This window comes from Podarcis gaigeae (genome assembly GCF_964106915.1).
Source record: "Podarcis gaigeae genome assembly, chromosome: 5".
NCBI classification, from domain to species: Eukaryota; Metazoa; Chordata; class Lepidosauria; order Squamata; family Lacertidae; genus Podarcis; species Podarcis gaigeae.
The window spans coordinates 80589853-80613794 of record NC_139681.1 but is presented as its reverse complement, the minus strand read 5'-3'; the positions used below and the strand labels follow the sequence as shown (position 1 = coordinate 80613794).

Genomic DNA, 23942 nt, shown 5'->3' with positions numbered 1-23942 from the left:
TTTTAAATAAAACAAAAAGTACAGCAGAATATTTCAAATGAATATGTAGGTCCCTATGGCAAAAATTAATGAGAAATATTTTCCTCTCCAAAGCAGAGACGTTGCAGGTCCCTCTTGAAAAGTGTGTTTGTTTGTTAAATTTATATACAGTTGCGCCCTTCACCCGAGGATCACAGGGTGGTTTACAAGTATAAAAACACAAAAATGCTTAACCTAATAACAAACAAAGCAATAATCCACCCCAATACCACATGCATATATAACTCTTCAAGAAAGATATGTATTGTGAGAACAAGATGCTAGACAAGACAGGCAATTGGCCTGATCCAGGAGGTGGTTCTTATGTTCAAGATGGTCTGTGGGTATGAATAGACTATGTTAAGGGGTCAGAGGCACTGCTGAAATTCCCTTTCTGTCATCACTGTGGAATGATGCTCTAGATCGGTGGTTCAATATGGAAAAGGTTTGGAAACCACTGCTCTAGAAGGGCCTCCAGCCACCATGTAACATGTACACAGTAGACCATGTACAATCTTTGGGTTCCAGATGTGTTGAAAATTTGCAATTTCTCATTTGGTTACTACCACATCCCAAAGTGTGCCCAAATCCATTTAATACGGTACTGTATCAAACATTTCCTTTAGGTAATGAAACCTCTTACAGCATAAATTGTTTTTACCTGAACACTGATTTTTTTTAAATATAAAGAAGCTATGTAGATACGTAAATTGTATTAAAAGATGCTAGCGCAAGTACTGAATTTAAATACCAACCATATGAAGAAATCCTGGTAGCATATCATGGGGAAATTATTGCACCTTGCAGCTGTGATCTCAGGTGTAAGAAGGTCATTTTGATTTTCTTCCAATCAGTTAAAAAATAATTTGAAATTTAGATGTGCATTTTAAAATAACCCATTTGGCTTTTTAGGTCATGTCAGAAAGAAAGAACTGGAAGCTTCATCCCATGTATTTTAGTTTTAACAGCTATAGTTCAAGCTTAAATAAGACTTGTCTATATGCCTTCAAAAGGCATGAATTTTTTTTAAAGTAGTGACAAGCACATCCTATTTTTTTTCAGTAGAATAAAATTTATGAGCTTTAAAAGGCTTTGTGGTTTTTAAAATATGAAATAAAATGTTGGACTAATTTGGCATTTATTCTAGGTTTCCACTGATTTCAATGAATATTTGTTAATCCAAAGCAACTAAAACGTGTAGTCTTTGAAAGACTGTATATTCACCATCATTAGCTTGGTGCATGCTGTTTTCCATGTACCATTACTATTGTTTCTATGGTGGTGCTCTTTCTAAAAGCAGGGTCGTTGGAGATGTTGCTTTCTTAAAAAGGGACCGTGCCTACTGAAAACGTTTGCTACTATAGCGGCATCTGGTCTGTAAGCTACTTCAAGCATATATGGAGAGGGAATAAGGGATAAAATGAGTAGGATCATTACATAATATCAACAGCTAAAACTACTACTGCTTTATGGAAAAGACATAACCTTTCTTAATTCAATGTGCACGGTTTTGGATGTCTCCACCATCAGTTGTCCAATTCATAAAATCACTAAAACCAGCCTTTACACAGACAACGATTATCAAATTATCAGCAACTACAACCTGCTAAGATTTTTGGGTGATAGGAAGCATTCTAAGATTTGGGTTTTCTACTCCATAATTCCCACCTATAGCCTGGTTCAGACACATACAATGGGGCAGTTCAGACTTAATGTCAACACATGATTTGGCATTACATAAGTAAGTCTTGAGCTCATTCACTTCCTCCTTCTTTCATATGATCCTGTTATCTCCCTGACTTCCATTACATCCAACCTGAGCCCAAACCATAAACTTGTCATAATTGCACTCAAACTGACCAAAAATATTCCATGCCTCAACTGTATGTGCATAGCTTTTCCCCCTCAACAAAAGTAACATAAGTAGTCTTTATATGGGTGTCATATGTTACATTGTGATGTGCATACATTTCCATATGTGTCCATACTTTCTCACCATACCTCAAGAAAGAGCTATTCAGAAAAACACCGACATTTTTATTGAGTCCTGTCAAGCTGAAGTCTTGACAACTTGTGGGTGGTAATAAATTTGTTTCTCTATTTAGGTGATAAAGAAACTAACAACATCAAAGATCACGATTGGCAACACTCTTCATCCATGGACTACTTTAAAAAGATGCTGTAGGTCAATATACCATAATGGATTCTCCTGATAAAGTTGTTAGATCCACAAATAGCTCTGAGATGAGTGTGAGGATCAGACTACAGTGGTACCTCGGGTTAAGTACTTAATTTGTTCCGGAGGTCCATTCTTAACCTGAAACTGTTCTTAACCTGAAGCACCACTTTAGCTAATGGGGCCTCCTACTGCCGCTGTGCCACCGGAGCACAATTTCTGTTCTCATCCTGAAGCAAAGTTCTTAACCTGAGATACTATTTCTGGGTTAGTGGAGTCTGTAACCAGAAGTGTATGTAACCAGAGGTACCACTGTATATGCTCCAAGGGAGATGTAAAATGATAATGAAGTGCTTGTTTGTTTGTTTCTCTCTCTCTCTCTCTCTCTCTCTCTCTCTCTCTCTGCAAAGTAGTACAATAACCAAAACAACCAGTATTACATATGTAGGGTTGTTATGAGTAAGTTCCCTGCTTAAACTGTTTATACACATTTCTATGTAAGATGTAGGAAATTAGTAGAAATAACAGCTTCTTGCAATGATCAGGACAATTGGTACATGAGAACTGTATTCTCAAACGACATAGAAAAAGACTGGGTAGCTAATAAGACTACACTTTGGAATTGTATTAAAGTAGATCTTCACCACATGAAAGTGGGTTTTCAGAAATAACTACATACCATTAAGAAGCAAGGGTCACATTATATCAAAAGCAAGAATTCCTTCCCTATTTGTCGGACAGAAGATTTCTTTTCAACACCTCTGGGCAATTAGCTAGCCGCCGCAAACCAAATGCAATCACACAACGAATACTTCTAACTGGTAGTGCTACCAAAGCTATCAATTATGTCACTGCAGAGCTCATCAATGAAGAAAGTTTTATACCTAAGGATTTTGACCATCTAAGCTCCAAATCAGTCTACATATGATTTGACTTCTTAATCTTTCATGGCCCTGTCAGTTCTCTTTTGATGTCAATGATGTCAACATCATTCTTGAACTGTGGTGCCATAGAACGGAAACCCAAGCGCAACTAAAGTCTCTCTGATCTAAATGGCAGCAAACAACTGGGAGAAGCTAGCCAGGGGGCACCTGCTCAACAAGCTAGAGGGGAGCCCCAGCTGACTAAGCATCTCAGCCCCAGTGACAAACAAGGTAACAAACAAATAAAAGCAGCCAAGCAAGATGCTGAAGATGTCAACCCAATTTACTATGAAAAAGGCAGTAAAGTCATTAGGAAAGGGGCCAATGTCATAAGTGTGGTATCTCCTTAGCCCATATGTGCCCACTCAACTGCTTCAATGTGTAGAACAGGTACTGTTTGTTACAGGTGCCATATAATACTCATTCCAATCCACAGTTGCAAGAAATTGATCTTTTAGTGTGGTGGCACTCACACTTGGGAACTCCCTGTTTACTGACATCAGGCAGGCACCTTCACTGCACTCTTTGATGCACCTGCTTCAAACATATTTCTATAGGCAAGCCTATCCAGACATATAGAAGTTGACAAATTCTAATCACTTTTGCCGTCAGTTAGTTAGTTAGTATGTTATTTACACACACACACACACACACACAGAGAGAGAGAGAGAGAGAGAGAGAGAGAGTGTGTCTTTTATTGATAATGTCAATATTTCTTGTAAACTGCTTAAGAAGTTTTATTAAAATCAAGTAGTATATAAATTTTATTAAATAAAAGAAAGTAATAATCCACAGCGAGGCCATACTTGGAATACAGTTGCCTTAACTCACGAAGGATACTGTAGACCTGGAAAAGGTTACGGAAAGGGCAACCAAAATGATGAAAGAGTTAGAGTAACTATGGTGAAAAGTTACAACATTTGGAGTTTTTAGTTTAGAAAAACAGCAAGTAACTGGGGGTGGGAGAGACGGTAGAAGTGTAAATTATACATGTTACAGAAAAAGTGTATAGGAAGAAGTATTTCTCTCTCTCTCTCTCTCTCTCTCTCTCTCTCTCATGATAGTAGAAGACAGGACAGAGCAGAATGTTGGAAAGTTTGGGAAAGATAAAAGTACGTACTTCTTCACACTTCTAGCCATAATGGCTATGCCTACCTCCACTATTGGAGGCAGTTTGCCTTTTTAGGAATCACAAGAGGGGAGAATACTGTTGCTCCCCATGAACATTTGGTTAGCCATCTTGAGAACAGGGTGCCGAATTAGACAGGCCTTTAACCTGATCCAGAAGGTTCTTCCTATGTTCTTATCTGATGCTTATAGTGATACTTATTTACCTACATACACTAGTACTGAATGTTACATTTGATGTTCATATCTGGAAAACTGTTAAATGTAAGCTCTAATTCCATAGGAGAACACATTAATCCAAGTAGTATGAGGAAACATGAAAGATTTATAATACATATATATTGTTGGCAATAATGACTTTGCATCCAGAAACATAATTACCTTCAAATTTCAGCAGTTGGTGGAAATTGCTGTATTTTATTGCATACATTACAAATTTCATCCATGCTTACCCTGAGTTTTAAACTTAAGTTTATTATAAGACATACAATTAAAAAATAGTGTATTATACCATAATTAGAGCACAAAACTGCTGAAATTACAGAATATGACTGCACTCTTTGTTTTACTCTAATGAATGCCTTGAGAATTCAAGAATTAAATTATGCAACACATATGCATGACATATGAAACAAATTCTACAATTAATAGAAATAAATAACACCACCAGGAATACCTTGATTCTGTATGCATGTGCAAACTGTATAGAATTCTAATGCTACCATCCAGAACACATAATAGCCTAATAAGAACTGCCGTATCCTAATCTTCACACGGCAATAATTTCAAACTGATATTATTATTCTCATTTCCTTGAATAATATCCATACTCCAGGGTCATTTTCCTTCTCATATTCAATATTGTGCATGCTTGTATCAAGATTCCTTTCTTCATATCCTGTCACAGTATCAATCACTGCCTCCTGTCCACTCAATCCACTTTTGATTTATCAGCCGCCGTCTTTCTGGACTCCATAACTCGACCCAAACCATTTTAACAAGACATTGACAAATAGCACTCAGTATCGCATCAACCTGTTCCACTTAGTAAACTAAGAAACACTAACTGTGACATCTCTGCATAAGTATTCTATTCTATTCCCCAGACTGATGTATATTAATGAGGAGATGGTATTTGAAATGCTTCTTCCACATCAGCATCTAATATGATCAAATTAGGAAATGGGATGATTTATTAAATTTTGTAGAGCTGAAATATTTCTTTATATCACTATATCTGTGGTTTCAGAAAGTGAGCTGTTGCTTTCAATTTTTCTGCTGAGGATGTGCCCGCATTTCACAGAGGAATTATTGTCTTTAAAAAGATTGCAAGAAGACGAAATGTTATTAAGCAAATGCTCAGTAAAACAAACTAAATCAGTTTTAAAATTCCTAATTTAATGTAAATCTTGGTTGTTTTGCTGAAATTCAGTTTGTGATCTTATTAAGTCTTATTTGCATTGTACTGTTTTGCTGTAGGACAATTTTGAATCTATAGCATAACTAGGGAGCCTCAATTCTTGACCTGAGGTACAACTAAAATAAAATAAATAAACGTAATATGAACACATCTGTCTTTTGGGTGAAGATAATCTATGTTACTTGATATGTAAGGTGTGGGGTTTTTTTTAACAAATGAGGTTTTTTTTTAATTAATTAAGAATTTGCATTTCAGACTGATTCAAGTGTCCAACACTTTGCACAGTTAAGTCTTTAATCATTTAAGGCTCTAATTACTAAAACCTGGAAGCAGCACTCAATACAAATATATCAACAAGTATCATGATTTTTATGCTAGGCTTAAAATTCTCAGTTCAAAATATCTGACTATGTGTTATATAAAGCCTTGATATTCTTCTGTTTTCAGTAGTTCTGAGACTCCCTTTTCTCACAGACCCACCTTGAGTCACTTTCAGAAGAACACTTTCAGAAGAAAATAAAACTTTCAGTTTTATTTTAAATGTCTTTCAGTGGTCTGGGTTAAACTTTAAACAAAGACTGAGTTTTAGAGAATACTCTTTAGATATTTAAAAATAAAATAGACAAACCTTATTAATGGAACATACTATATATAAAATATTTTGTATCTCCCCTCAGAGAAGATTTCTTAATGAACTCCAAAAGTGCTTTCTATCTATGGACTGACACTCTGAAAACTTATGTAGTGTAGAGCTCAATGTACATCTACTTAAAGGGGCAACACATAAAACTAGCTAAGCTGTACTGTTTATCAATGGAACTAACTAGCCACACATATAGCCAGAATATAAGAATGGGAAGACAATTTACCAGTTACCTATGTAATAAGGGCACAAAGTAATAAACATAGCAAGAAATGATCTGTCATTAGTATTCTCAACACAGTGAAGATATTTTAAGTCCACTTCCCAGTCTGCAATCTGGTCACAGAAGACCAGTACAGATCCTCAACTACGGATAGGGCTCTGTTCCACATCAACCCAAAAATTGCAGAAATTCATCACTTAACAACATTCATTTTGAAATGCTCTCATTTATTTACTGACTTATTCACCCAATTTATATCCCGCTTTTCAATCAGAACAAACATCTGGAATGCTTTGTGATTCAAACCATTTACAGATCATCACAAATCCACTTATAACCTCATGTGCAGAATTATTGCTTTCCAGTAGAAGAAATCGAGGGGTCATCAAAATCCAGTCACATGTTTCAAAGATTAGCTTACAATGGTTTCCCAAGTCTTGCCCTTTTTGCTCGCATATGTGGAAGTTGCTTCCCTATGATAGCAGCAGCTGTGCTGCATGTGTCTATATTGCAACTACATGGGTATGGCCAATTATGTGACTCTTTCTTAGCCAATCTGCCCCACATACCGTATTTTTCGCTCTATAGGACGCACTTTTCCCCCTTCAAAAATGAAGGGGAAATGTGTGTGCGTCCTATGGAGCGAAGACACCATAGCCCCGCGACCCTCTCCCGGCTGGAGAGGTGACGCGCGGCTATGGCAGGAGCCTCCAATAGCCACGCGTCACCTCTCCAGCCGGGAGAGCGCGCGCGGAACTAAAACTAAAACTGGAGAAGTGACGCGTGACTATGGCAGCAGCCTCTCCGCTGCGCCTTTCCGCTGCTCCCTGACCTGCTCTTTGGGGCTGGTGGTGGGCTTCCCCCCGCCAGCCCCAAAGAGCAGGTCGAAAGGAACCTGAAGCCTGGAGAGCAAGAGGGGTCGGTGCGCACTGACCCCTCTAGCTCTCCAGGCTTCCAAGGTAGCCGCCTGAATGCACCTTAAACGGCACCTTGTTTTAGAGCGGGAAAACAAGAGGGGGAAAATTCCCCCACTCTCTGCGCAGCGCTTCCTGCCGCTTCGCTGAAGGGGCGCTGGGCAGAGAGCGGAAGAATTTTTTTCCCTTGTTCTCCCCCCTCTAAAAAAGGTGCGTCCTATTGTCCGGTGCGTCCTATGGTGCGAAAAATACGGTACATACCACTGTCATGGTAGATAACACTAGGGAAAAAAGTTGTGTGTATGAGTGAAAAAGTCTCCAGTTGCAACCTTGCTCACAGGTTGTCTTATTCATTCTCAGTCCATTGCCCCACAAGAGCATAAATCTCCCGTCTTCAAGACTGTATGTACTCTTCCTTGATTTTCCATTTCCTTCAGAAAATAAATGTGCTATTTTACTGCCAACAAGAAAATATTTTTAAAATATTAGGCTGACAAAAAATTAGTCTCAGTGTGCTGAGCATGCTGACAGTCAGTGGCTCTTTCCATCAGGGATAACACATTTGCATCCATCAACTTTCTTGGGCTAAAACAAAATAAACTATTTTCTTCATGTGAAATATAGCTCTAACCTTCTAGTATAATCACCAAAATAAAATGTTTTAAAATGTTTGTTTTTTTTTTAATTAGGGTATTTATATACCACCTAATGAAACTACCAAAGTTTCTAAGCAGTTATTTACAAACGCTTGTATATACATTTAGTCACACACATTTCTCATGCTTCTTACTTAAAATACTAAACCATCAGCAGCCATAATAGCTATAGGCAGAAGCTATGATTTCTGCAGAACGGCTGAATTTTTTTGTGATTCCGTTTATAGATCCATTAACAGATAACGTTTCAAATGCTGATTCTGATTTCCTACATTCCAGTCCACATACAGAGGACTTATTGTCGGTAACACCTTGTGTGGGTCACCTCCTTCATGCTGAAAGCACAACTGCAGCTCCATACAGTTCTGTCTGACACACACTCAAAAATTAAAATATCTGTATTTAAATTGAGAACTACAAAGTACTATTAAGCAGTTGGTTTAGCACATCTGCTAGTAACATTAGCGTGACTACCCTGCCAAACAAGTATTTCTTATTGTGTTGGCTACTATGGCAGTGTATATACCACACACCCTATTAGCCACTTGTAATACTGAACTGCTTTTAGTTTAAACTCCAGGATAGGAAGGTCAAGCTAATTCAACCTTTTGCATTGACGCTACATAACTCTCTAAAGTTAATATAACTATCACTGTAGACAACAAGGCAAGAGAATACAGAGAAAAGTATACATTATCTGGTCAATCTTATTCTCCGAGGGCAAAATGGTCATACCTTCTTGTTCTGCTCTTTGATCTTGATCTCTGAGACCGATATAATTTTCCTCGGTCTCTTGAACGGCTACGGCTCCGTTTTCTCTTGGATCCATATGAAGAGCTGCTGCTAGATCGATGCCTGTGCCTAAAACAGTAACAGATATTGCCAGAAAGTCCATCAGTGGAGCATAATAAAGTTCACATTTTGCACTTGCACTGCCACTGATCTAGCCTTTCTGCATGTATACAGGGGGGGGGGGGACTAAAAAGAAATATACATATACACGGATAGAAACCTGCTCAATCTTTAAGATCATCTTCCTAAGCCCTTCTCCAGATGCCCCCAGCTTCAAAGGCAATATGGCTGTCAACTGAGAATAAGGCCTTCTCAGTGGCACCATACCGGATATGGAACTTTCACCCCGGATATGTTTGTTTGGTGCCTATTTTGTTAAGTTTTAGGCACTGGCTGAAAATAGTTTTCTTTGCCTGTGCTTTAATAGACTACAATGGGCTCTCACTGTCATATGGAATTTTAATACTCTTCATTTATTGCTTAATTCGATTCAATTTGGGATATATATCCTCCTATAAATTAAAGAAAATAAATCATTAATAAATATTCATAAGATTTTACTCCCAATGCAAGTCTAGGAAATAATTCTATATATAGCAAAGAGGGGTGCAATTACACAGTTCCTGGTATAAGAGTAGGAAATAAAGATGTACTATAAAGGTTTCTGAATACAATTTCAATCTATGTAGCATTAAAACATATTTAGTATGTTTTCCTATTTTATTTAGTAATAACTTACTAAGTAAGAAATGTTACTGTAATGCTTATGTTTTGTTATGTCATTGGCACTGTGATGCTACAAATGCGCATGATTTTCAGATTCCATGTCCATTTTTGCAGAAAATGTCCTAAACACAGCAAGTTCAAGATCATCACAGCTTTTGGCAAAACAAAAAGTGAAGACTAGACAATAAGGCTGGTTCGCAACAGTGAAAAGTAAACATGTACTCTTGTAAATCCTCCCAACTCAAAATTTTAGATCATCCCATGCATATTTATTGAGATTACACAGCATTACGCCAACCTCAGTTGATTTCACAAAGTATTTTTCCCCACTAGTACCTATACTACTTAGAGAGGTACTTCCTTTGGGAAATATGAAGTAAATTTAAGTTATCATCAGTTCATAGCATGCATCTCTGTCCTCCCAGGAGGTCTATTCTATATAAAGAGGTGCTTCCCACTAGAGAACGATGCAGTATTGTCAATTGGGGCATGCACAAGTGCTTGCCAATACAATTGTTCTTGTCTTTTAAATCAAAACAATGGCACAATGGCCAAGACTGCATAAAATCACATTAAAAATCACTGCACCAGTATCTGTAGAACAGTGCTTCCCAACAGGAACATAATGCAGCTTCATATAAATACCCAGTGACTGCACATCTTATTGCTCCTGAAATTATTTCAATACCCATCTCTGCAAGGACAGCTCAAAAGCAGCATGGGAAGATTGATCCGGAAGATAGTATGTAGGACAGCACATCCCTACACAGTCAACAACGCATAAGAGCAAACCGCCATTTTAAGCTACATTATCATACCATGAGACCTGCAGGTATATGGCAGTATATAAATTCTATTACTATCATCATCATCAACAACAACAACAACATGCCCTATCTTCTCATGCTTAGAAACTTGGTGTGACTTTCAGCTGAGCAACAACTCTCTCCAATCACCCACTTACTTCCACCCCTGAAGAAGAAGGAACAAGGAAATTCCCAGGCCACTTAATATGATTTGTCTCTGTAGGCATAACTGCCATAAATATTCTGTAAGTCCTAAAAGCTTACAGGCCTTGGATAGGTCAGGGGTGGGGCGGAACTTACTTACTTTATTTAAAAATTGAATACAGTGGTACCTCGGGTTACATACGCTTCAGGTTACAGACTCCGCTCACCCAGAAATAGTACCTTGGGTTAAGAACTTTGCTTCAGGATGAGAACAGAAATTGTGCTCCGGTGGTATGGCAGCAGCAGGAGGCCTCATTAGCTAAAGTGGTGCTTCAGGTTAAGAACAGTTTCAGGTTAAGTACGGACCTCCGGAACGAATTAAGTACTTAACCCGAGGTACCACTGTACTCCTGCAAACCTACAGAATTTTCTGAGTATGTGGAAACCACTATCTTATTTGGGGTGGCCCTGTTTTGCTTCCAAACTGGCAGAAGCTCAATCACCCAATTTCATTATTTAAAAGAATGATATTCAAGCAATAAGCTAATTGAACATCATCTGACTGGAAGCTTGGTTAATCAACATGGAAGCTGGAGTTAGATTCTGCAAGACATACTTTGCAAACGATATGTCTTATGGCAGGGTGTTCTAAAATGTTCTCAATGGCTTACTCTATTTAAAGGCATATTTATCTTTATCTGTGAAGAACTGGAATTTATTTACTAAATGAAAAGGGAACAGTTGCTTTTATCAATCACCATAATTTAATTCTTCAAAGATCAAGCAGAATCCAGCATAACCTTGAGATTTTATATTATCTTAACAGCCAGGGGTGTATCCTACACTGAGGTCAAGACAGAGGTGCTAGCCAAATCCTCAAAGCAAATACTTAGATCTTTCTGGATTCAAATAAGCCAGCTGGTTCTCATCCAGCCTCCAGGGTTTCTTCAAGCTTGGTGTTATCTGTCAGATAGTCATATCTGCAGTGTAAGAGAGATATTCATAAAGCTGCGTGTCATCTGCATAATGTTGGCATTGCAGTTGATATTATCCCACTATGTCCCTTTAGGGGATACATGTCAATATTAAAAACAGGACCAGGAAAAACAAATGTGAAGGCATTCTACCTATCAGAACTTTCTGAAGAAAATATTTAACTATCCCCTTTGATTAACTATAAAGAAATTAACCAGATTTATTGAATTTTATTCTACCGTAAGATCCAGATATAGTTACAACATTACGTTGTCATCTAAAATTCTGAACAGGCAATTTTATCTTCTATAAAATAATGTCTGATATCCTTGTCTGGTCATTTCTCCTTGATTTACTTTGCCAACATAGGTGAAAAATGTACTGTCTGAAAATTGGGAGGCAATAAACTGTGCTGGGAAAACCTACAGTATTTTACATGGGAGAGAATCTCTAAATTATATTTTAAAAAATATCACCCATCTAGTGCCCATGCATAGCTTACAACAATTTAAAGTCACAATACAAGAAAACTATATTAAAATAACAATGATATAACAATAAAATTACATGAAATACATTAAATATTCATTTACAAGTTACAATGGCAGAATCACAGGTATAAATGGCCTGTGAAATAGCACAGTAGGTAGAGCATAAGACTCTTAATCTCAGGATCCTGGGTTCTAGCCTCATGTCGGGTAAAAGCATTGCAGGCAGTTGATGACCTTGTGGTCCATTCCAATTCTATGATTCTATGAATCCATTCTATGAGTTCTTACTTAATTGGCAAAATCTTGTCAGAATAAAAATGTATTTCTTTACCAGCTGATGAAAGACAATCAGAGAGGAGGCCAGCCATGCTTCATGAACAAAGGAAATACTGGTGGAGCCACTAAAGAAACCCTGTCTCTCATCCTCATCAACTATTATTGATTATTGATTTAATTTCTATACCACCCTATACCCGAAGGTCACAACCCTACGTGGAACACAGAAAAGGGCCTCTCCTTAATTTTAGGAAGTGGACAGAGTGACATGGAATGAGGCGATTCCTCAGGTATCCTGGGCCTAAGCCCTGAAGCACCGTAAATTGGCAGTGAGCACAGATATTGCACCATAGTCCCATGGATGCGTGTCCACATCCTCGCTGCTGCTTTCTGGACCCACTGCAGCTAACTTCCCAAAGACTCTTCACAAGGTGGACCCATGCATAGCACATTGCCCAATCACAATGTAACAAGCCGGATGTACAGCTGTATCCAAGAACATTCAACTGCAAATGTGATTTTTCAATGGGACTACATCAGCATCCAAAACTCATTTAATCCCTACTACAGATTCTGTCTTCCTCCTGACCAGGAGCATGTCTGTCTTGTCTACATTGTGCCACAGTTTGTCAGCCCTCATTCAGCCCATGACAATCTCCAGGCACCCAGTCAGAACCACAGAAGCTTTCTCAAGTACTAGACGAAATAGTGAAAAGGAGCCACTGTCATCCAATAACAATGCACTCCAAACCCTCAGGCACCAGGCTGAGTTAAGGGTAGCATAAAGGTAAAGGTACCCCTGTCCGTACGGGCCAGTCGTGTCCGACTCTAGGGTTGTGCGCCCATCTCACTTAAGAGGCCGGGGGCCAGCGCTGTCCGGAGACACTTCCGGGTCACGTGGCCAGCGTGACGAAGCTGCTCTGGCGAGCCAGCACCAGCGCAGCACACGGAAACGCCGTTTACCTTCCCACTATAAAGTGGTACCTATTTATCTACTTGCACTTAGGGGTGCTTTTGAACTGCTAGGTGGGCAGGAGCTGGGACCGAAAGACAGGAGCTCACCCCACCGCGGGGATTCGAACCACCGACCATGCGATCGGCAAGCCCTAGGCACTGAGGTTTTACCCACAGCACCACCCGCATAGGAGAACAAAATTGCTTTACCCAGCTCATGGAAGACATCAATGGCCAGTACAGTGGTACCTCAGGTTACGTATGCTTCAGGTTACATATGCTTCAGGTTACAGACTCCGCTAACCCAGAAATAGTACCTCAGGTTAAGAACTTTGCTTCAGGATGAGAACAGAAATTGTGCTCTGGCGGTGCGGCGGCAGCGGGAGGCCCCATTAGCTAAAGTGGTGCTTCAGGTTAAGAATAGTTTCAAGTTAAGAACGGACCTCCGGAACGAATTAAGTACTTAACCCGAGGTACCACTGTAGTCTGATCCTCACACTCATCTCAGAGCTATTTGTGGATCTAACAGTCAATACAAATTATGGAAAGGCTTTCATTTCTTTTCTTTTTTCAAAAAGGAACCTACCTGTTTGTTAAGTCTGGCACCAGAGGTCCTTCTCTAAATATCCCTGCCGATCTGTAGGCTTTCTTAATAATAATTACTATTATTTAAATGCCGCCACTTGAGTGGGTTGCCCGGAGAGCCATGTTTTAGAACTTTTCCCCAAAAAAAGATTGCCCAGGATTTGTAATTTAATGTTGCTACGATAACTGCTTTTGTTTTGATGTTTCTGATCTGTTTTATATTTGTTTTATGGTTCTCTTTTGTAGGCTATCTTGGAAATCTGGATTAATAAAATTATGCTGTTAAAAAATTAATTTTAAATCAGCTGATGCTGGTCCACTGTGCTTCATTAAGTCCAGGGTCAACACAGCCGTCAACAAGGAGATTTTGGAGCACTTCATGCTTCCTTCCGTAGATGAGCTTTATGGGGATGCTGACTTCATTTTCCAGCAGGTGTTTGGCACCTGCCCACACTGCAAAAAGTACCAAAACCTGGTTCAATGCCCATGGGATTATTATGTTTGATTGGCCAGCAAACTCACCTGACCTGAACCCCATAGAGAATCTATGGGGCATTGCCAAGAGATATGAGACCGAGCAATGCAGAAGAGCTGAAGGCTGCTATTGAAGCTTCCTGGTCTTCCATAACACCTCAGAAGTGCCACAGGCTGATAGCATCCATGCCACACACTGAGGCAGTAATTGATGCAAAAGGGGCCCAAACCAAGTACTGAGTACATATGCATGCTTCTACTTCTCAGAGGTCCAATACTGCTCTATTTGCAGTCCTTGTTTTGCTGATTTCATTTAATATTCTAATTTTCTGAGATTGTTAATTTGGGGTTTTCATCAGCTGTATGCCATGATCACCACAATTATAACAAATAAAGGCTTGACATATCTTGCTTTGCATGTCATGAGTCTATCTCATATATTAGTTTCACCTTTTAAGTTGAATTACTGAAATAAATGAACTTTTCCACGATATGCCTTGTACTCAACATGCCATAGGCATCCAGTTAGCCATGGCTGAAAACAGAATACTGAACTAGGCCTTTGACAAATCCAACAAGACTCTTCTTATGTTCTTATAATCCAGGTGTTAGAAATTTTCTAACATGTTAGTAGTATTCTGGTAAAATTAGATCCTAGAGTTATATTATTGAATATTTAGACAAGCAAGCTTCTCTTTCATTTCATCTACTGATTTTGGATTTGTTAAAAATGCCACACACACCCCAAAATTGCTAGATATTGGAACAAGTTTCTGTTCATCTAGCAAAGAATGCTTTATCAACATTCTTGAAACTGCCAAGTTGAATGGACAGATTATGTGCAAAGGGAAAAAAGGATACGTCCATCAATTCTATTATCTGAGAAATAGACACTACTGTCTACTGGAAAACACATAATAATTTTCTACTTTTGGACTGAGAAACTTTCTTGTAAATATTTGTTTCTTTTCAACTAAAATATAAAAAGAAACATCAAAAGCCGTAAGAGTGACTGTTAATGATATTACTTTCAGCAAGAAGTAAGCTTTCTTTCATTGCCATTATATTTTTACTGAAAATTCAGTAATGTAGAAGTTTTATTTTTTACCAGTAATATGGTAGTTCCTCAATACCAATACAAACTTACAAAGTGATTACTATTACACAGATAAGGAAAGGAATCACCCTAGATAAAAAGCAGGTAGATGCTGTTTATATGTCCAGAAATTTATACTAACCAGAGAGCAATCAATAAGGGGACTGAATTCCTGATCCTCTCCTTCCACATAACCCAGTGGCGTATCCAAATTCAACCACATACGCCTGTAATCCAGTTTGTTTGGACACAGCTGAAGCAGCATCCTATGCAAGCCAAATGCGGCAGAGCCAACCTGCATTACCCACTTTGCATTGAAAATCTGGTTGATTGTTAATGTTGCCCCCCAATATATGGAATGCAGCACTGCACCCATGCAATAATCCAAAATGACTTCAGTGCACACTGGATGATGTGCAAGAAGTAACCAGCAGCTCTACCTTTCTCTCCACTAGTGCCTCAATCCAAAAGGTATTGCCAATTGGAGCAGAGCACTCATGCAGTAGCCCTGGATGAACACCAGAGAAAGGGGGGTATTTTGTTTCTTTGTGCCTTTGCTGGATCTTTATGCCACAACCTACAGGCAACAACCGATTTACATGGGGTTACATTCCTGACCCCCACCCCACCCTGTGCATCAGCACAGTGTACATAAGCTCTCCCCGCCCACCCCATCCCACCCCCTTTTCGAGCCACTTGTGGGTTGTCGCTAAGCGTGCATGCATGCTCGCATGTCAATTGGATACGCGTAAATTGGTCATTGCCTGTATATGCCATTATCTACAGCAGAATGTTGGATCAAGCTGCGAATTATGCCTGCTAAATATTTTAAGCAGCCTTTTCTACAAACACTTTCAAAACCCAATACAAATTAATTCATTTACCTCTTTTCATATGAATGTGAACGAAACTGGAGATCTCGAGACCGTGACCTTGACTTCCTTCCTGATTTTTTACGGCTGTAAGTTCTGCTATCAGAAGAACTGCTTGAAGATGACCTCCTACGGTGTTTCTTTTTTCTTTTGCTTCTGCTCTCTTCCTCAGTGTCTGATGAGCGGCGACCCATTTTAACAAGCTATTTTTTAAAAAAGACAAAAGAACTGTAAACATCAGATGAAATCTTAAACATTATCATAGAAAGCCTGCTGTACCCTTACCAATCTCCATACACCAGTATTCAGTTTAGACCCAAATCCTAACTTAACATTATCTAATACAGTGGTACCTCTGGATGCGAACAGGATCCGTTGCAGAGTCCCATTCGCACCCTGAAGAGAACGCAACCCGCGTCTGCGGGTCACGATTCGCCACTTCTGCGCATGCGCGTGATGTCATTTAAAGCGTGTGCTCATGCGCAAGCGGCGAATCCTGGAAGTAATGCATTCCGTTACTTCCAGGTCACCTCGGAGTGCAAGCCGAAAATGCTCAACCAGAAGCAACTTTAACCCGAGGTATGACTGTACCACTGCTAGGTAGTTGCTATTTACTTGGGCCTGCTCTCTTGTAACACCTTTTCCAAAGCTACAAACAACAATCCTGATCATATTTACTTTTATCACTGAAATTAAGAGAGCTTGCTTCCAAGTAACTGTCCTTAGGACTGAGGACTGGGAACTCCCAAGTATGTGAAGCAAATTTCATTTTTTCCTTGGGGAAGATGGGGAAAAGCTTTCACCCTAACAAATGGATGTTGTCTTGGAAGTCCTAATATTTTCAAGCACTTATTCCCAGGTACTTATGCACAGGATTCCAGCTTAAAGCTATTACCTCCATTAAGGTTTAGTGCCATTATGATGAACATAAACAAGGCAAGAAACTTGGCTTTACACTCAGTAAAAATTGAAGAATGGACCCCAAGGAGGACTAAAGAGGACATTTTTCTAAGGGTCGAACCTTCTGGAATGAAGGAAAGTGTTTGGAAGAAGAGAAACTAATACAGTATACAATACTAAAACAAGAATCGCCAACTTAGAAGATACATGTCACAAATAGCACAGGCAGCAGGAGCTAGCTTTATTCAACTTGTGAACCTATGTACATTTACCTGGAAGTAAATTATTATTACTATCATAAACATTACTAATAATAACAACAATAACCTACCCATCAGCCTTAAGTCCAATGGCAGGTTATAACAACTTAAAATATAATGTTAGGAACAATTAAAAAACTTACAAAAGAATACAATCACAAAAAGGTGGATCTTAAAAATATACATCTCAGATGCCAAAGGCCAAAGAGATACATCTTCAGCATTCAGTGAAAACTACATACTGTAGCTGCTAGGTGCACCTCTGTGGGGAGAGAGTTCTACAACTTAGGGGCTGCCACAATGCTCTCTCCTTGAGCCGCTGCCACCACCAGGGTGGCAGAACCACCAAGAGCACTTTGAATTGGAACCATAAATGAACTGACAATCAGTGCAGCTCTTTTAAAACAGGGCTAATATGTGATCTAAATGAAACCCCATTGACCTCAACCAGAATCTCTTCCAAATAATCATGAATAAAACTACGCCATCTAAGAGGAGCAGACCACAAGCCTGCTTAAGACATAAGAGTCAGGCCTTCATAGTTGCCTGCCACTCCCACACTATGATCCTGCCTAATCCACGGTTCATTAGGTGGAGGAGGGACTACATATTTATTGGTGCTGTCTCATATATTAGATTTCAAATACACTTGGCAGAATGTTGGACACCATCGCCTTAATACTACAGGCTGAAGAGTACAGAAAACACATCAACTCACGTTTCCTGCTGGAAACAGAACATCCTACAGTAGCGGTCAGCAACTGGAGGATTACGGTTAATTTTTCCTCAAATATACTGCCAAATTAGGGACAAAAAATAGAAGTGGCATCTGACAATAGCAAGCCACACGGGGTTGGGAGGTGAAGCTGCAGCACCCTTCACCCCACCAAGTAATCCTCTTCCAATAAATTGACTTGCCACACAGGAAACTGGTGCAACAAGGCAAGTGGGGGGGGGGGTGCGAGACATGACACAAGTGTAAAGAAAACCATGCGTGGTGTGATGAAAGCAGAGAGGGAGCCGTTCTCTCACGTCTCCCTCTGGTTGAGACCATCCACTGGAGCTGAATGTCAGAACAGGCCAAACAAAGAAGCGCTACTTCTTTCGCGCAACACCTAAGTCATAGGGAAGTCGCTCCCCAAAGTTGTAGTGAGACCACCATCTTGGGAGGGCTTTGAAAGAGCACAGACTTTCATGCATGGAGGATGAGGCTATCAATAGCTACAGTAGGCTCCTGGATCCTACTCAGGGAGGCAGTATGTCTGAGTTGTGCACTTGGGAATCACAAGTGCAGAGGGTGGATCCTGCTCGCAGGCTTCGCACAGGCAACTTGGCTGTCCACTCTAAGAACAGGATGCTGGGCTAGATGGGCTTTTTTCTGATCCAGGTGCATTCTTCTTCTGTTGCTCTCTTTCAACATGACAGAGTGCTGGGTGAGACACAGGGGCACCCACTTCAGGGTTTGGGGGGGGCTTTTGGCACATAGATTGCCAGGGCCCTAAGACGTCTGCCCAGGGCAGGCGTCCTCAAACTCAGACCTCCAGATGTTTTGAGACTACAATTCCCATCATTCCTGACCACTGGTCCTGCTAGCTAGGGATTGAGTGAGTGATTGAGGCTGAATTCTCACAAGACAGAAGTACTGGTCTTGGGGGACATGGGGCGGGCTGATCCTGAATGAGTAACTGTGCCCCTGAAGGACCAGGTGCACAGTCTGGGAGTCATTTTGGACTCACAGCTGTCCATGGAGGCGCAGGTTAATTCTGTGCTCAGGGCAGCTGTTTACCAGTTCCATCTGGTATGCAGGCTGAGACACTAACTGCCCGCAGACTGTCTTGCCAAAATGGTGCATGCTCTAGTTATAGACTACTGCAATGTGCTCTACGTGGGGTTCCTTTGAAGGGGACTCGGAAACTGCAATTAATCCAGAATGCAGCAGCTAGACTGGTGACTGGGGGTGGCCGCCGAGACCATATAACACCAGTCCTTAAAGATCTTCATTGGCTCCCAGTACATTTCCGAGCACAATTCAAAGTGTTGGTGCTGACCTTTAAAGGCCTAAACGGCCTTGATCCTGTATACCTGAAGGAGCGTCTCCACCCTCATCATCCAGCCCAGACACTGAGGTCCAGCGCCGGGGGGCCTTCTGGTGGTTCCCTCAATGTGAGAAGCCAAGTTTCAGGGAACCAGGCAGAGGGCCTTCTCGGTAGTGGCGCCCGCCCTGTGGAATGCCCTCCCAGCAGATGTCAAGGCAATAAACAACTATTTTACTTTTAAAAGACAACCGTTTAGGGAAGTTTTTAATGTCTGAAGCTGTATTGTTTTTAATATTCGGTTGGAAGCCGCCCAGAGTGGCTGGAGAAACCCAGCCAGATGGGCGGGGTATAAATAATAAATTATTATTATATAATTATTATTATTGTAGGCCAAAAACATCTGGAGGACCGTGTTTGAGGAAGCCTGGCCCAGGGTCTTAGTCTTAAAACCCGTTCGGGATAGGCGTTTTCGGAGAGAGGCAGTCCCGTCCCCCCCCCCATACTTCTAATTCCGAGAGGCCGAAGGAAATGCGAGAGCCAAAGCCCGCAGGAGCACAGTTGGAGGCAACGCCAAACTGACGAGAGCGAGACTTCCCCTCGCTAAAGCCAGCAGGGGCCGGGGAGCTCGGCGCTCCGCCTACGCCGAACATCCACGCACCGAGGCCTAAGGAAAGCTCGCGCCGCTTCCCGCGACAGAGACGGCAAGGCCGGCGAGGCTAGTCACGCAGGCGCCTGCGAACTAGGCCGCAGCGGTTCCCTCCGGCCAAACCCGCTCCGACACCCACCCCCCACTAGGACATTGCTTTCGTTTCGGTCCCCGAGGCCTAAGGCCCAACGGGGCCGACGCAACCATAGCAACCGGGGCCACCGGCGCGAGCCCATTTACCTCCGAAGCCGGCGCGCCCGCCGAAGGCCGCTGAGCTTCCGTAGTTTCAGCTTCGGCGCCTCCTTCCGCCGCTCAGGCCTGACTAGACGATCCCCGGAGCTCATCTATCCACGCAGCCCAGTCGAAGAGCGCCGAATGCATCGATTAGAAAAGCCACTTTTTCCCTCTTCCTCTCCATCCCACCCCCATCTAGTAGGCTAGCTAGCTAGCTCGCTATTCGGCGTTCTTCTTCCTCTTTCTTTGCTTTTCCTTATTTAAGCAACATTGCTGACCGCATAAACAAATCTAATTAATCGGTCCTCGTAGGGATATCCCCCCCTTTTAAAAAAATAAATAAATAATGACGATAATCCGGGTGCGAGTTGTCATTCATGCCCTTTCTTTATTCCATACCTTCTCCCTCCACCCCACACCCGCCTCCTCCCCAGGAAGGAAAGCAGCGTGGGAGGGGGGGGAGGACCCGGAATAAATCACAGAATTCTGTCTGTATAAGGTGCGCTGTGATTAAAACTGCAGTGATTTATCTGCAAATTGCTTTAAAGAAGAAAAAAAAACACCACCCTGCAATTTTCCTTCCTTGGAAATGATGGGCTTTCTAAGGTTAGGTGCAAATTAGTTTCCCAGTTGAGACTATTTAAGGGTTGTGATGGTTGCGGGAGGAGGGGAGTTTAGACGCCCCGTTGGAGGAGGATGTAAGAATAAAATTTATCGTTTTTCATTTAAGCTAAGAGTAATTAAAGAAGCTCGCTCTTTCCTGGAATTCATGCTACATTGACATATATATTTTTTCCCCCTCGACTCTCTGAGAAAACCATTTCCTTTCTTTGCTGTAAAGACGAGACGCTTTTGTCTGACAGGGGTAAAAGTAGCCGCTGTTTGCTTTTCCTCTGGGTGGCTTCTGGGTGGTGGGTCAAGAAGAATAGGCCCCGGTCTTCAAACTGTAGTGCGGCAGCGCTACATTTATTCACAGGGAGCTGAAATGCTGTGCTCAATGGGGCAAAGGAGTTTTGGAATTTTTTTTTAGATGGGAGATCAGAACATAATCTCACAAGGAAACTATATGCATTCACGCATATGCTTAAATTTCAGGCATCCGGGCTTAAACTTTGATTCAAAGCAACAAATCCTCCCCCCCCCCCCCCAGACTTCAGCTGCGATCCTAAATGTACTTGCTTCTACAGTTCATGCTCGTGGTTCCAAGTGGTGGTTTGGATTATACCAGAGCAAACCCACTGCTTTCGGCAAAAGTAAATGCTATGTCCGGAATTTCTTACACCTCCTGAGCTTATTTCACGCAAATTTGCTGGTGTTAACAATTCAGCAGTCCAGCTGGTGGGTTGTCGAGACGCTTAACTTGCTTACAGTTATACCAAACTTACGGTGCAATCCTATGCATGTCTCCTCAGAAGTAAGGGCTATTGAGTTTAATGGAACTTACTCCAAGGTAAGTATGTATAGGATTGCTTGCGCCCTAAATCAGATATCTAGCTCTGATAATTCTGGCATATATAGGCTATTCTATGCAGACTTTCCGGTGATCATGCTTTCCAGTGGAAAGTATAGTAATCATGCATAGGAGTGAAAAATACCGTGAGTATATATTTAATTTACACGTTTCTGGATTCCACAGGGTGATGCCTAATCATGCTTCTCTATCCTATAATCAAATTCCACAGGAAACATCCACTTTACTTGTGTCTTGTCCTTTTTGTATATTATTATTTTTAAAATCTCTGTTTTTTGTGTGTATCGACGGTATTGAAAAGTGGAATCCGCGTGGGGATGTTTAAAATTTGCATAAAACTGAATTTTGCTATTTAAAAAGGGAGGCCCAGCCAATTAATTATCTGAAAAAGATTGGTCTCCGAAAGTTTAGCACTCGATGCCTCCAGTATTGGGAGATGCTGTGGAAGTTTCATTGAAAACAGTGGGGATTGTTTTGAAGTGATGTATTATTCACTTGAATGTTGTTAGCCATTTTTCAATTCTTTTTCCATTAGAATAATTGTGTATGCTTCTTTTAGCTTTTCGGCCATAAGCAATTCCCTCCTAGGCGATAGAACATAACAGTACACATTTCCGTGGCTTCCCTGCAAGTCGAGCACTTTCGCATGTCGGAGCACCCAGTCTGTATCCTAACAGGCTTAATAGGAACAACCACAAAACAGAGAGTAAAGAAGAGGTTCACGTAATTTTCCTACAAATTATTTAAAAGTTTACCATTTGCCTGAACTACATGCAAAGGAAATCACATATTTTAAGCACCTTTTGAGAAGCACCCTTTTCCGTAACATATGGGGAAAGGGATTCAGTTTTACTTTATTTTTAATTAACTCATAATCCGGACTTGGAATAGTTTCCAGAACCACTCTGTCCAAGGTGTAAAGTCTGCCCCCCCCCCCGAAAGCGTTCAATTCAAATATCTGGACATAATGAGATTAAAGAAAGGAGAGAACAAACTAGCAATACATATTCCAAACTAGACAACAAACTAGCAATACATATTCCAACCTCGAGTTTAAAAAGACGCTCCCATTTTCCAGGTGAGAAAATGGAAAGAGGCGGTTGTTTTCAAACTACATTTGGACAAGTGCACTCTGCAGCGCGACTGTCAAACTATTTACTCAGAAGGAAGGCCCACTACCCCCCCCCAAAAAAAGTCTAAGGTGTGAGCTCAAGCTTTCAAGTCAGTTCTGTTAATTCGGATACCAACTTCTCAAACCTGTTTTGCAATCCTGTCCTTTTACTGAGATCACACAAGCGCCACTGAGTTCAATGGAACTTAACTCCCAAGCGAATGTGCATCGGATTGCAACCTAAGAGTTTCCCAGGTCCTGAAGAAGAGACTGGAGAGATTTCCCCAAATCATTTATGTATCTCAGATCATATACGAATCCATGTATTTTAGTTGTTGTTGTTTTTTTGGAGAGTATTGATAATCCACTCCAGAGAGGAAATTACCAAAAAAACCCAAAAACAACATGAAGAATAGAAATCTAAAGCAAAATGCAGCAACAGTAATCTAATTCACGGCAAAATCACAACAGAAGCTTTAATCTCTCGGCATTTTACAGGAACGGTTTCCCCTCTCTCCATATAACCCGAGCGCATCTCCAGGCTAAACTGATCTGATTGCTGCGTATCTTCCCGGAGCTGTCAGCCTCCCTTCGCATTTCCAAAAGGATGGCTGAATCCACCGCCCCCAAACCCCCAATAAAGCAGAAAAGATCTAGGGAATTTTTACCGGCAAAATTCCCTGAAATGGGGAGCCCCCGGCGCCTTGAGCGCTCCCAGCGTCCCAGGAATTAGCTAGAGACCTAACTTAGTACCATAGTGCAGGCAGGAATGGGAAGGAGACCAGTATGTGTGTATATATACATCGCAAAGCCTTTGGCAATTTATTCAGAATTATACTCCGTTTCAAATCAGTATTAAGTCTAGGATCGACGTGTAGGAAATGCAGACTGAGGGAGTGAGTGAGTGACAAGACATCCAAGGGACAAACACAGGCTGGGACAATTCTGATGGAGTTCACCTCTCTCCTGCTGTCTCTCCTCCCCTCCCCGCA

At 41.0% G+C, this 23942-nt stretch overlaps 1 protein-coding gene across 3 annotated transcripts in view; it reads right to left on the bottom strand.

The window, feature by feature from the left end:
• The window catches only part of RSRC1 (arginine and serine rich coiled-coil 1), a 171606-nt gene extending 151106 nt beyond the window's left edge, over nucleotides 1-20500 (bottom strand). The window contains exons 1-3 of one of the 3 annotated variants that reach the window (XM_083739848.1): nucleotides 20375-20500; nucleotides 16305-16495; nucleotides 8837-8962 (exon numbers count right to left, since the gene is read on the bottom strand). In XM_083739848.1, coding sequence (XP_083595974.1) covers nucleotides 8837-8962; nucleotides 16305-16486 — 308 coding nt within the window. In that variant the 5' untranslated portion in view covers nucleotides 16487-16495; nucleotides 20375-20500. Of the gene's footprint in view, nucleotides 1-8836; nucleotides 8963-16304; nucleotides 16496-20146 lie in introns of all 3 variants that reach the window. The other 2 variants (XM_083739846.1, XM_083739847.1) reach the window with 2 other exon arrangements.
• Nucleotides 20501-23942: the final 3442 nt, after the last annotated feature.